Source organism: Pristiophorus japonicus, chromosome 1 (genome assembly GCF_044704955.1).
Source record: "Pristiophorus japonicus isolate sPriJap1 chromosome 1, sPriJap1.hap1, whole genome shotgun sequence".
Taxonomy (NCBI): Eukaryota; Metazoa; Chordata; class Chondrichthyes; family Pristiophoridae; genus Pristiophorus; species Pristiophorus japonicus.
Genome location: NC_091977.1, coordinates 326,135,040 through 326,147,603, shown reverse-complemented (window position 1 = coordinate 326,147,603; position 12,564 = coordinate 326,135,040). Strand labels below are relative to the sequence as shown.

The window sequence follows — 12,564 nt, the reverse complement described above, 5'->3', positions numbered from 1 at the left end:
CTACAGCTTTCTTCTTCGTTATCAATCACACAGCCGATTTTAATATCATCTGCAAACTTCTTAATCATAGCCCCTACATACGAGTCTAAATCATTGATCTATACTACAAAAAGCAAGGGACCTAGTACTGAGCCCTGAGGAACCCCACTGGAAACAGCCTTCTAGTCACAAAATCACCCATCAGCCATTACCCTTTACTTCCTGCCTCTCAGCCAATTTTGGATACAACTTGCTCCTTTGCCCTGGATCCCATGGGCTTTTACTTTTGTAACCAGTCTGCCATGTAAGACCTTATCAAAAGCCTTGCTAAAATCCATATACACGACATCAAATATGCTACCCTCATTGATCCTCCTTGTTACCTCCTCAAAAAATTGAATCAAATTAGTCAATCCATGCTGACTGTCCTTGATTAATCTGTGTCTTTCTAAATGAGGATTTATCCTGTCCCTCAGAATTTTCTGCAATAAGTTAGGCTGACAAGCCTGTAATTACTCAGTCTTATCCCCTTTGGTGGTAAAAACAGAGAGACAGACTGTTATCTGAATGGTGACAGATTAGGAAAAGGGGAGGTGCAACGAGACCTGGGTGTCATGGTACATCAGTCATTGAAGGTTGGCATGCAGGTACAGCAGGCGGTTAAGAAAGCAAATGGCATGTTGGCCTTCATAGCGAGGGGATTTGAATACAGTGGCAGGGAGGTGTTGCTACAGTTGTACAGGGCCTTGGTGAGGCCACACCTGGAGTATTGTGTACAGTTTTGGTCTCCTAACTTGAGGAAGGACATTCTTGTTATTGAGAGAGTGCAGCGAAGGTTCACCAGACTGATTCCTGGGATGGCGGGACTGACCTATCAAGAAAGACTGGATCAACTGGGCTTGTATTCACTGGTGTTCAGAAGAATGAGAGGGGACCTCATAGGAACGTTTAAAATTCTGATGGGTTCAGACAGGTTAGATGCAGGAAGAATGTTCCCAATGTTGGGGAAGTCCAGAACCAGGGGACACAGTCCAAGGATAAGGGGTAAGCCATTTAGGACCGAGATGAGGAGAAACTTCTTCACCCAGAGAGTGGTGAACCTGTGGAATTCTCTACCACAGAAAGTTGTTGAGGCCAGTTCACTAAATATATTCAAAAGGGAGTTAGATGAAGTCCTTACTACTAGGGGGATCAAGGGGTATGGCGAGAAAGCAGGAATGGGGTACTGAAGTTGCATGTTCAGCCATGAACTCATTGAATGGCGGTGCAGGCTTGAAGGGCCGAATGGCCTACTCCTGCACCTATTTTCTATGTTTCTATGTTTCTATCCCTTTCTCTCTTTTTAAACAAAGGTGTAGTCCTCCGGCACTACACCTGTAGCCAGCGAGGATTGGAAAATGATGGTCAGAGCCTTTGCTATTTCCTCTCACTTCTTAACAGCCTGGAATACATTTCATCCGGGCCTGGGGATTTATCCACTTTCAAAAGCTGCTCAACCCCTTAATACTTCCTCTCTGACTATGTTTATTTCATCTAATATTTCACACTCCTCCCTGATTGTAATGTTTGCATCGAGTTAAAATACAGATCAGCCATGATCTCATTGAATGGTGGGGGTTGGGGGGGCCGAATAGATAACCAGGGTTCCTGCTGCAAATCTATTTGGCATGTTTTGCTTTACAGTGACCATGCCTCAACATTGAGTGAGGGCAGAATTGATCTTGGATGGGATGATGGCTCCCACAGTCAAACAGCCTGCAGACATTTGCTGGACATTATTTGAGTACTACAGGGTTGCTGGCCATTGATGTGTAGAGGAGGGGGGAAAAACGAAATAAATTGGAGGAAGAAATGGGGAGGTACTAGTAAAAGTCAGGAGGAGTGGGGAGAAGAGGGAGGTGAGTGTAAATGGGGAAGGTAGTTGTCTTGTTTTACTAGTGACAGCCAGGCACCACCTCATAGGGAATCAGCTACCTGGTTAAAGACCATTAAAGCGACCTTTGAATAGGATACCTGTCCACTTTTGCTGCATAAACGGGTGACTTGGCAAGCCTGATAGTGGGAGACCAAAGGAAAATATGGAACATTAAATAAGAAATAGGAGCAGGAGTAGGCCATTCAGCCCTCTGAGCCCGCTCCGCCATTCAATAAGACCATGGCTGATCTTTTACCTCAACTCCACCTTCCCGCACTACCCCCATATCCCTTGATTCCCTTAGTATCCAAAAATCTGTCGATCTCTGTCTTGAATATACTCAACGATTAAGCATCTACAGGTCTCTGGGATGGAGAATTCCAAAGATTCACACTCTTTTGAGTGAAGAAATTTCTCCTCATCCCAGTCCTAAATGGCTGACCCCTTATTCTGAGACTATAATCCCTAGTTCTCGACTCCCCAGCCGGGGGAAACATCCTCCCAGCCTCCACCCTGTCAAGCTCCTTAAGAATGTGTTATGTTTCAATGGAGGGATTGACAAATCTGAAAATATTAAATGCTGTTTATAATTGTTAGAAATTTCATGATTGAGACTGACTTGTGCTAACCTAAAAACTACTGAATTAAACACCAGCAAAGCAACACCTGTGACCTAAAGAGATTTTTTTAAAGGACACTAATGTTGCATGTTGGGATTTTACATATACATTTACATATATATTTCTGTTTTCCAGTTCAATTTCATCAACTGTTTTGCATCCCTCTTCTACATCGCATTTATTCTTCAGGATATGAAACTTCTGAGACAGGTAAAAAATGTTGAAATTACATTAAACAGGGCGATACAGCAGTCACTATGGTAACCTTGGATAGTACTCTGCCAATGGGACATTCAACGCAGCTGCAAGAAATGGAGCTTTTAAAGACAGACTGTTTCATTCAATGTGAAATTCACCAAGATACAAACATTGTTTATGCTTTACATTCGCTCTTTAAGGTACTACGGGCTAGATTTTCGGTTTTCGGCGAAAACGGTAGTTTTACGCCACAATTACCGTTTTCGCTGTATTACTGTTTTTAGGATTAACTTTTGGCCTTCACGCATCGGTAAAGTCGGGTTTGCATGAGGATGCAAACCACAAGTTTCGGCAACTTTAGTCCGGAGCCGGTAGCCCTGCGAGAGGGGAAAACACAAAAAACAATTGCAAAAAACATTCACACAACATTCAAAAAACCCTTACCTACTAAATCATTGAAAAATAATTTTAAAAATAAAAACTTTCCTACTTTTTTTTGCAGGTCTTCATACTTACCGCTGCTGGCAGGGCTGCACCAACAGGTTTGACCCTGTCGGTATTCTGGGCATGGCGTACAGGTTGGGAGAGTGTCGAAAGTACGATGTTAATGCAATCCGCGGCGTTGCACGTCGGCGCACCTCTCCCCGCCGCTATGTGGAAGCACCGCCGCAAAGTGGTGCCTGAGGATCCTGCCGACCGGTTTTCGCTGCGGAAGGTCAAATCACGGCGAAAACCCGCTCTCAGTCGGGGAAAATCCAGGCCTACGTGTCCATTATCCAAATGGATAAATCACTGTCCTAGTGTACTAAGTACATCTCCTTTTTCTCTTCGGCCTCTTTCTGTTCCTTATCGATGATGTTCACTGGTAGAATTGTCCACAAATATGATCTTGGCTTCCTTAAGTGTGCCAATGAAGTCCAACTCCAGTCTTTTTATAAAAAAATGCATAAGTTTAAGATTTATATTTCTTCTCATCGAGCTTTCTCCCTTCAACCTCTGAAGGCGTCAGTTCAAAACATACTCGGCGACCTTGTGTACCTTGCCCAAGTGGACATTATTCATGTTTTGTGCTCTTGTTATAGAATCTGGCTGCCTTACTCATCACATCACAAATAATCAACCAGGTAGTGGAATCCTTGCTTCCTTACTGGCTTCAAAAACGTCGCAACAAGATCATCAAACAGAAGCTTCGTATATCAACTACAGAGAAAGAACTTCCATTAACTGATCAAGTCAAGCTGGAAGGAGAAATGGACACGTATTTGGTGAGTTTCAATTGCAGTAGTAAGGTTGAGCAGAGTAAAATGAACTGGGCCTGCAGTGCCACTACATCAGAACCCTGCGAACCTTTAAAAATGTTTTCCGCCTTGGACTGATCTGGGACTAGCAAGATTGAATTCCGATTTTTGTCTTTGGGAATCTTAGGGTGAGCTTAACGTGGCTGGGTTTAGTACGCCTGGGCATGGTGCAATCCCCTAAACGTTATACTGTTGGTTATTGATCGCGTTCACTCGGTAGCACAGTGCTGAAACCGTTCAGTTCAATTTTAGATACCTGCATCAAACACACAGGAATCTGCAAGCTCCAGTTTCTTGGAAAACCTTTGGCAAGCAGCTGGCAGGACTATAAACAACTTCAGGAGGAGATAGGTCAGTGGAATGGGCAGAGAAGTGCAGATGCACTTCAAAGCAGAGGAGTGTGAGGTAATACATATAAGGAGGAAAATGAGGAACAAGAGTAAGTACTCAATACAAAGATGCTGAAAGACCAGAGAGATCTATGGTACAATGACCTTATTCCCTGAAAGAGAGTACGTAGATAAAGCAGTATATTAGAAACATAGAAAATAGGTGCAGGAACAGGCCATTCGGCCCTTCGAGCCTGCACCACCATTCAATGTGATCATGGCTGATCACGCAACTTCAGTACCCCACTCCTGCCTTCTTTCCATACCCCCCTGATCCCTTTAGCCGTAAGGGCCACATCTAACTCCCTTTTGAATATATCTAACGAACTGGACTCAACAACTTTCTGTGGTAGAGAATTCCATAGGTTCAAAATTCTCTGGGTGAAAAAGTTTCTCCTCATCTCGGTCCTAGATGGCTTACCCCTTAACCTTAGACTGTGACCCCTGGTTCTGGACTTCCCCCAACATCAGGAACATTCTTCCTGCATTTAACCTGCCCAATCCCATCAGAATTTTAAATGCTTCTATGAGATCCCCTCTCATTCTTCTAAACTCCAGTGAATACATGCCCAGTCGATCCAATCTTTCTTCATATGTAAGTCCTGCCATCCCAGGAATCATTCTGGTGAATCTACGCTGCACTCCCTCAATAGCAAGAATGTCCTTCCTCAGATTAGGAGACCAAAACTGCACACAATATTCAAGGTGTGACTTCACTAAGGCCCTGCACAACTGCAGTAAGACTTCCCTGCTCCAGTTTGGTTAGCCCAATCTATATGTAGATTAAAGTCACCCATGATAACTGCTGTACCTTTATTGCACGCATCCGTAATTTCCTGTTTGATGCCATCCCCAACCTTACTACTACTGTTTGGTGATCTGTACACAACTCCCACTAACTTTTTCTGCCCTTTGCTGTTTCGTAGCTCTACCCATATAGATTCCACATTATCGAAGCTAATGTCCTTCCTTACTATTGCGTTAATCTCTTAAACCAGTAACGCTACCCCACCTCCTTTTCCTTTCTGTCTATCCTTCCTGAATATTGAATACCCCTGGATGTTGAGTTCCCAGCCTTGGTCACCCTGAAGCCATGTCTCTGTAATCCCAATTACATCATATCCGTTAACATCTATCTGTGCAGTTAATTCATCCACCTTATTACGAATGCTCCTTGCATTGAGACTCAGAGCCTTCAGGCTTGTTTTTTTAACACACTTTGTCCTTTTAGAATTATGTTGTAATGTGACTCTTTTTGATTGTTTTGCCCTCCACTCTTACTTTTCTCCTTCCTACCTTTTGCTTCTGCCCCCTTTTTACTTCCCTCTGCCTTCCTGCATAGATTCCTATCCCCCTGCCATATTAGTTTAAACCCTCCCCACAGCACTAGCAAACACACTGCCTAGGACATCGGTTCCGGTCCTTCCCAGGTGCAGACCATCCGATTTGTACTGGTCCCACCTCCCCCAGAACCTGTTCCAATGTCCCAGGAATTTGAATCCCTCCCCCTTGCACCATTCCTCAAGCCACATATTCTTCTGAACTATCCTGCTATTCCTACTCTGACTAGCATGTGACACTGGTAGCAATCCTGAGATTACTACCTTTTGAGGTCCTACTTTTTAATTTAATTCCTAGCTCCCTAAATTCAGCTTGTAGGACCTCATCCCGTTTTTTTACCTATATCGTTGGTACCTATATGCACCACGACAGCTGGCTGTTCACCCTCCCCCTCCAGAATGCCCTGCAGCCACTCCGAGACATCCTTGACCCTTGCACCAGAGAGGCAACATACCATCTTGGAGTCTCGTTTGCGGCCGCAGACACACCTATCTATTTCCCTTCCAGTAGAATCCCCTATCCCTATAGCTGTCCCACTCTTCCTGCCCTCCTGTGCAGCAGAGTCACCCCTGCTGCCTTCCCCTGATGAGCCACCTCCCTCAACAGTATCCAAAATGGTATATTTGTTTTGGAGGGAGGTGATCGCAGGGGACCCCTGCACTACCTTCCTTCCCCTGCTCTTCCTGATGGTCACACATCCCTATCTGCCTGTGTAACCCTTACTTGCGGTGTGACCAACTTACTAAACGTGCTATCCACGACGTCCTCAGTATCGCAGATGCTCCAGAGTGTATCCATGTGCAGCTCCAGTGCTGCAATGCGGTCTGACAGGAGCTGCAGCTGGACACACTTCCCGCACACATAGTACAGTGTCTCTGACTTGCCACATAGCACAGGAGGAGCATGACACGGATTGGTTTACCTTTCTTTGTTGTTTTATAGGGCTGATAGAGAGGAACTATTTCCTCCGGTAAGGGGAGGCTAGAATAATGGGGGCATACACTTAAAATTAGAGCTGGGCCAGTCAGGGGTGATGTCAGGAAGCACTTCTTCCGGTAGTGGAAATCTGGAACTCGCTTTCCCCCAAAAAGCTATCTAGTCTGGGGATCAGTTGAAAATTTCGAAACTGAAATTGTTAGATTTTTGTTCGGCAAAGGATATTAAGGCTTACGGAACCAAAGCAGGCAGATGGAGTTGAGATACAGATCAACCATGATCTAAGTTAATACATTTATCTATAAACTATGTTAACATATGTAACTTGCTATCGCAAGAAGTGGTTGAGGCAGATAGCTTTGATGCTTTCAAAAGGAAACTAGATGAAAACATGAGCGAAAAGGGAATATAAAGGTATGTTGAACGGCTAAGATGAGACAGATGAAATGTGTGGAGTATAAACACCGGCACAAATTAGTTGGGCTGAATGGCCTGTTTCTTGCCTAGATGCAGCAATTCAATTCTATGAAATTGAATAGCAGAACAGGCTTGAGGGGTTGAATGGCCTACTACTGGGCCCAAATTTGGCCCTGTGGTTTTTTCGGCGCACTCACGTGAGGTGCGCTGACTTCCTACGCTCAAAACCGCGCCAAAAAGATATCCCTGAATTCTCCCCACTTTGTCGACTGTCCTTGTGCTTGGCGCAACGTGGCAATTGAATTAGGGGGCGGAGCTAGGGCCCTGCACTCGAGTGCCGGCAGCTCAACGCATGCGCACTGGAGGTTTTGCGCATGCGCAGTAGCTCCTCTACAGCTTGGGACCCGATGTCCTGCCCCTATCCCAGGCCGAGTGGCGTCACGACGCGCGCCGGGCTGCTGCATGCCATAGAGGGAGTCCTGCACCTATCCTCGGCCGAGTGGCCTCCCGCACCAGCCGGCCGGCCTGCTGACTTCCCGGGCCCAGGCAGGACTTAAGTTTTATTTTTTATTTGTTGATAGTTGTGCTTTGTTGGGAGAGTTTTGATTGGGGGGTGGGGGGGGCAAAAGAGTGTTTTGGTTGGGAGTGGGGTGGGGGAGAAACCAGCAGTCCTCGGAGTAGTCCACCAGTCCCTCGAGCCCAAACTGCTGTGTGTTGTGTGTGGCCAGTTACCTGCGCGCGCTCTCCCGCCCGGGCATCCCACCCCCACCCGCACCTATCCCCAATCGAGCGGCCTCTCGCACTGGCAGGCCCGCTGACTTCCCGGGCCAAGTTATGAAGGTAGGACTTAGTTTTATTATTTATTTAATTATTATTGATGGTTTTTATGCTTCTTGAATGTTGTTGTGAAGGTATTTAGTGCTTTGCAAGGTCTTCTCCACTTCCCTTCTCCCCCCCCCCCCCCCCCCCACCCCACATCTCTGGCCACCTGGGCTGATTTCTTAACTCTCCGCAAGGGTTTTCTGTGCGGCCACAAGTGGCCACATACACTGGCCTAAGTTAGTTTGGAGCAACTATTCGCTGTCCAAACTGGCTTAAATGGCCAAAACAGGCGTAAGTGGCTGGTAACTCCCCCTTTTGGAAAAAAAACTAAACTTTAAAAAAAAAAAATCCTAAACTAACTCACTTGCACTGGTGCAAATTAAATGTGCAGAATGGGGATTTTTAAGATACTCCAGAAAAATCAAGTTGCTCCAAAAAAAACTGGAGCATCTCCTGGGCAAATTTGGGTCCATAGTTCCTATGTTTTTTAATTGGCTTGGTGTTGCTGACTGCCCATTTTAAAATTGATATGTTCTCGAACTGTTCAGTTCTAATTTGTTGATGTGTTATAATTATAACCTAACTATTAGGTGGAGCGTTGCACAAAAATTTGCATGTCATAAAGGTAATGCCCGAGGTGTTGCAGACACAGGCAGGCACGCACAATTTGCAAATGTTTATTTAGTTAGCTCTGAATTTGGATCGTTATGCTACATTTTATGCCTGGATAAGCAGTGTAGATATCGCAATTCAGGTATCGGGTTGCTAGATCTAGGCAAAGTGCAGCACTAGGTTTAGCTGAATTGTTTTGGCTTTTGCAACTTGGAGGACTGCTGTGCATCTTCACAGTGGAGTCTGCTCATAGCTTGATGCATGCAGTAGTGCTTTGCATTATGGAGGAAGGCAATAGAGCTCTTTGTATTATGGAGGATTGCAAATAATTTGGTTGCTGTGACTGAGGTATCATAACTCAGTCCATCTTGCTCACACAACTGGTTATTTATTCCACTCACTGGAATTCCCTTCCTAAATCCAGCCGCTCCTCCACCTCTTATCCTCTTCTAAAACCCTCTTTAAAACTTATATCTTTGACCAAGCTTCCCTACCTGTTGGACTGCTTTCTTGCTCTTTTTCGTTTTGTTGCTTTAAACGTCAGATTACACACACACTCAGTTGTAGTAATGGCAGGATCAGGTCTTTATTTAGACCTTCATACTACACAAAAACCAGTATGACCGTTACTGAGACATAGACTTCACAAAATCAGTGCATGCTCCCTTGCTTGTGAGAAACGCACTCCAAAACTAATGTCTCTGCCCAAACAGTCTTCTCTCTCAACTCTTTATACAAAATCAGGGGCTCAGTTATCTCCAATGCCGTTTTTTTGCACATTGCAAGAGTTACTCCCTTTTTTTTTTGGCCCCGACTACTCCAAAAAAACAACCTAGCAAGTTTGCCTGTTCTATTTTTTGAAATTGGCACTGCGCAACCTGTCCTTTAGCTTGGGGGGGGGGGGGGGTGGCGGGGGTGGTGGAGTCTAATGTCTGCGCTGAGAAAGCAATGCCCCCTTCTGTGCACGCGCGGGAAAAAAAGGGACGTTTTTGACGTGACTGCTATGGGCGCTCATGCCCAGTACAGCTCCCGGTCTGCATTCGGCCATTTTTAAAGAGCCAGTTGTGTGTGAGAACTTTAATTCTCATTGGAAAAACTGGAGCTGCAATACAAGATGCAACACGGCTCAAGGACCAAGAATTTCTTACAGGATGAAGTGGAGGCATTGGTTACTGTAATTGAGGCCAGATGGCACGAGCTGGACACCAGCAGAAGTCACACAAAAGTTTCACCAAAAGAAATGAAGAAATGCTGGAGCCAACTTGCAGAAGATTACGTGCAATGGCGACTATCCCGAGGTCTGGAAGCAAGTGAAAAAAGAAGTGGCAGGACCTTGGTCAAGTAGTTAGGGTAAGTAATATTTTCATTTATTCAATGGAATTGTAAATGTGACTATCTGTATATGTCCCACCCAGCAGAAAGACACCCTCTCTAAAAAGTTACATTTTCATCTTTGTAGAGGAAGGTGGCACACAACAAAAGGGAAAGAACTCGAACAGGAGGAGGCCCAGCACATCTGCACCCACTGACACCCTTGGAAGAGAGGAAAGCAACCACCACTGCACAAGCTGGGCCCACATTCGAGGGAGAGGGTAAGTCCTGCAAATTCCACAGTCTGGCTTTGCTAAATGTTGGGTACTGCGCGGGCTAGCCATGCTTCGGTTCATGGGGATGTCTCCGTCAGCTACGCTTTGGTTGATGCAATGTGCTACCATTCATCATGGTCCTTCAAATCAGCCTGCTGCCTGCGCTGTGTGCGCCTACTCATGCCACCCTGCCCCTTCCTCTGCTGCTAACCATTTGTCCTGTTATATTTTGCAGAACTTGAGGCCAACCCTGATTTAGGCTGAAGTCGATGCAGAAGAAGATTCAGACGCGGACAAGCCTGAAGAGAATATCTTCCAATCACACCTTCCAGACTAAGAGCATGGATGAAGCCCACACTGTTGTACTCACTCTGGAGGAGGTGCAGAAGCCGCCCATTGAGGTGCCAGTCCTTTTCCTGAGTGGTCAGAGTGTTGGGACATTCCATGGTTTCTCACAGTCCGAGACTGTGGGTCCCAGTGGGATGCAACGAGCCACACCCAGGGTGAGGAGGGGAAGGAGAGCTCGACCACTCTCCTGAGGTGCAGGATCTAACAGATGTGGTTCAAATGATGGCAGTGTCTGTGGAGAGCATTGACCTTACACGATCACTGCTGGACACCATTAGTGGGGTGGGTGATGAGGTGTCGGGCGAAGTAACAACACTCACGAGAAATGGGAACACTGTCAGGGCACATGAGGGAGGGAATGTCGGAGTTAGCTGCTGCAATAAGGGTACCCGCCCAGACCTCACGGCCATTGACAGAATCAATGCCACTCCCACTCCAATTCCCAGACCAGCCTCTGAAGAGGTCCAAGCCAGGCCTTCCACATTACCATCTGCCCACGCCCCCCCATCAAGAATTGCGCATTACCCGAGATGTTCGCAAGAATAAGCTTGGTACCAACCCAAGACAGGGGTGGAGTCAACAAGACCAAGGGCAGCGGGTTGTCTTAGAATAAGGTGGAAGAGAGATGGATGCAGCCTTTCTTTGCTGCTGTTATTATTATTGTTACTGTTGTAACTGTTCTTAAATTAAAATTTTTTGTAAGCTATGTAAATTTCCAAGTTTAAAAGTTTGTAAGTGACCTTAAAGTTTGATACAAGAATACTTTTATTAAAGTTAATACAAACAAGTTTAGTACAAACAAGTGTTAAACTTTTGAATAAAATATATTTTAAATTATAACTGAACCATTTCCATTATTAACAACTTTTTGAAGTAAAGAATAATCATTTCCATTATTTGTTCCATTAACACAACACAACATTACGGAACAGGTCCAAACAATAAACATGGTCCCTTTGGAATAGTATGAGCCTTCAGGCAGCAAAGCGTTCACGGATGAGCTGCTGGCGCAAGGCTCGAGCAATCATTAAAAGGGCACGAAGGCCTGCCCTCCTCCGCCGTCGTGCTCAGGGTTCAGATAGTTCCATGGCTTCCTCCTCCTCCTCGTCATCTGCATCTTCCTCCTCATCATCAGCCACTCTCACCTCAGGTGGGTCTTCTACTACCAGCTGCTGCGGCCTCATGATGGCCAAGTTATGCAGCATGCAGCACACAACAGTGAACTGACTGACAATCTCAGGGGAGTATTGCAAGTAGCCTCCGGAATGATCCAGGCATCAGAAACGCTGTTTCAAGATGCCAGTGGTCCTCTATTATGCTGCACGTTGCAATGTGCAACATGTTGTGTTCCCGGTCAGCTTCCTTCCGGGTTATGCATAGGGGCATCATGAGCCAGGTAGCGAGGCCGTACCCTTTGTCTCCCAGCAGCCAGCTCTGCCCTTCTGACTGCTGCTGAAACATGTCAGATATAGCGCTCTTGCGTGGATGAACACATCATGGGTGCTCTCAGGGTATCTGGCATCAACTGACATGATGCGATGCTTGTCACACACGAGTTGCACATTAATGGAGTGGAAGCCTTTTCTGTTCCTGTACATCTTGGAATCCTCCAAAGGTGCTTGCAAGGCGATGTGGGTACAATCAATGCAGCCCTGTACCTTTGGGAAGCCAGCAATCCTGGAGAAGCCCACAGCCCTGTCACCCATTGCCTGGGTGGTCATGGGGAACTTTATGTAGTCATTCCTCTGGGCATATAGCGTAGAAGCCATCTGCCAAATGCAGATATGTGTTGTATGGTGAGAAATGGCGCACACATCCCCAATTGTGGCCTGGAATGATCCAGATGCATCGAATGAAAATGCAGCTGTAACATTCACTTCAACTGACCAAGCAGTCCCCTGACGCTTCTCGGTTGCATGTCTGCTTTTACTAACTCTCAGCTCTTGATTACAACTTCTTTGCGGAAACACAGCCTTCTCACACAGTCTGTATCACTCAGGTGCAGGAATGAATGCCTCTTTCGATATACCCAACGTGGGTAAGGCCTTCTGCCCATCATCCTACGTGCTCTGAGGTTCCTCATGTGATGACGTTGAATCAGTC

General features: G+C 45.9%; 1 protein-coding gene and 1 long non-coding RNA gene across 4 annotated transcripts in view; both read left to right on the top strand.

Moving 5' to 3' along the window:
- ano10a (anoctamin 10a) overlaps window positions 1–12,564 on the top strand; it is a 128,979-nt gene that overhangs the window by 43,399 nt on the left and 73,016 nt on the right. For all 3 annotated transcript variants that reach the window (XM_070888944.1, XM_070888928.1, XM_070888936.1), the window contains 2 exons: window positions 2,650–2,724; window positions 3,795–3,977. In XM_070888944.1, the coding sequence (XP_070745045.1) occupies window positions 2,650–2,724; window positions 3,795–3,977 (258 nt within the window). The remainder of the gene's footprint in view (window positions 1–2,649; window positions 2,725–3,794; window positions 3,978–12,564) is intronic.
- On the top strand, window positions 9,761–11,195 carry LOC139255588 (uncharacterized). Its single transcript, XR_011592061.1, has 3 exons — window positions 9,761–9,877; window positions 9,987–10,119; window positions 10,349–11,195. It is a non-coding gene; the product is annotated as an uncharacterized lncRNA (long non-coding RNA).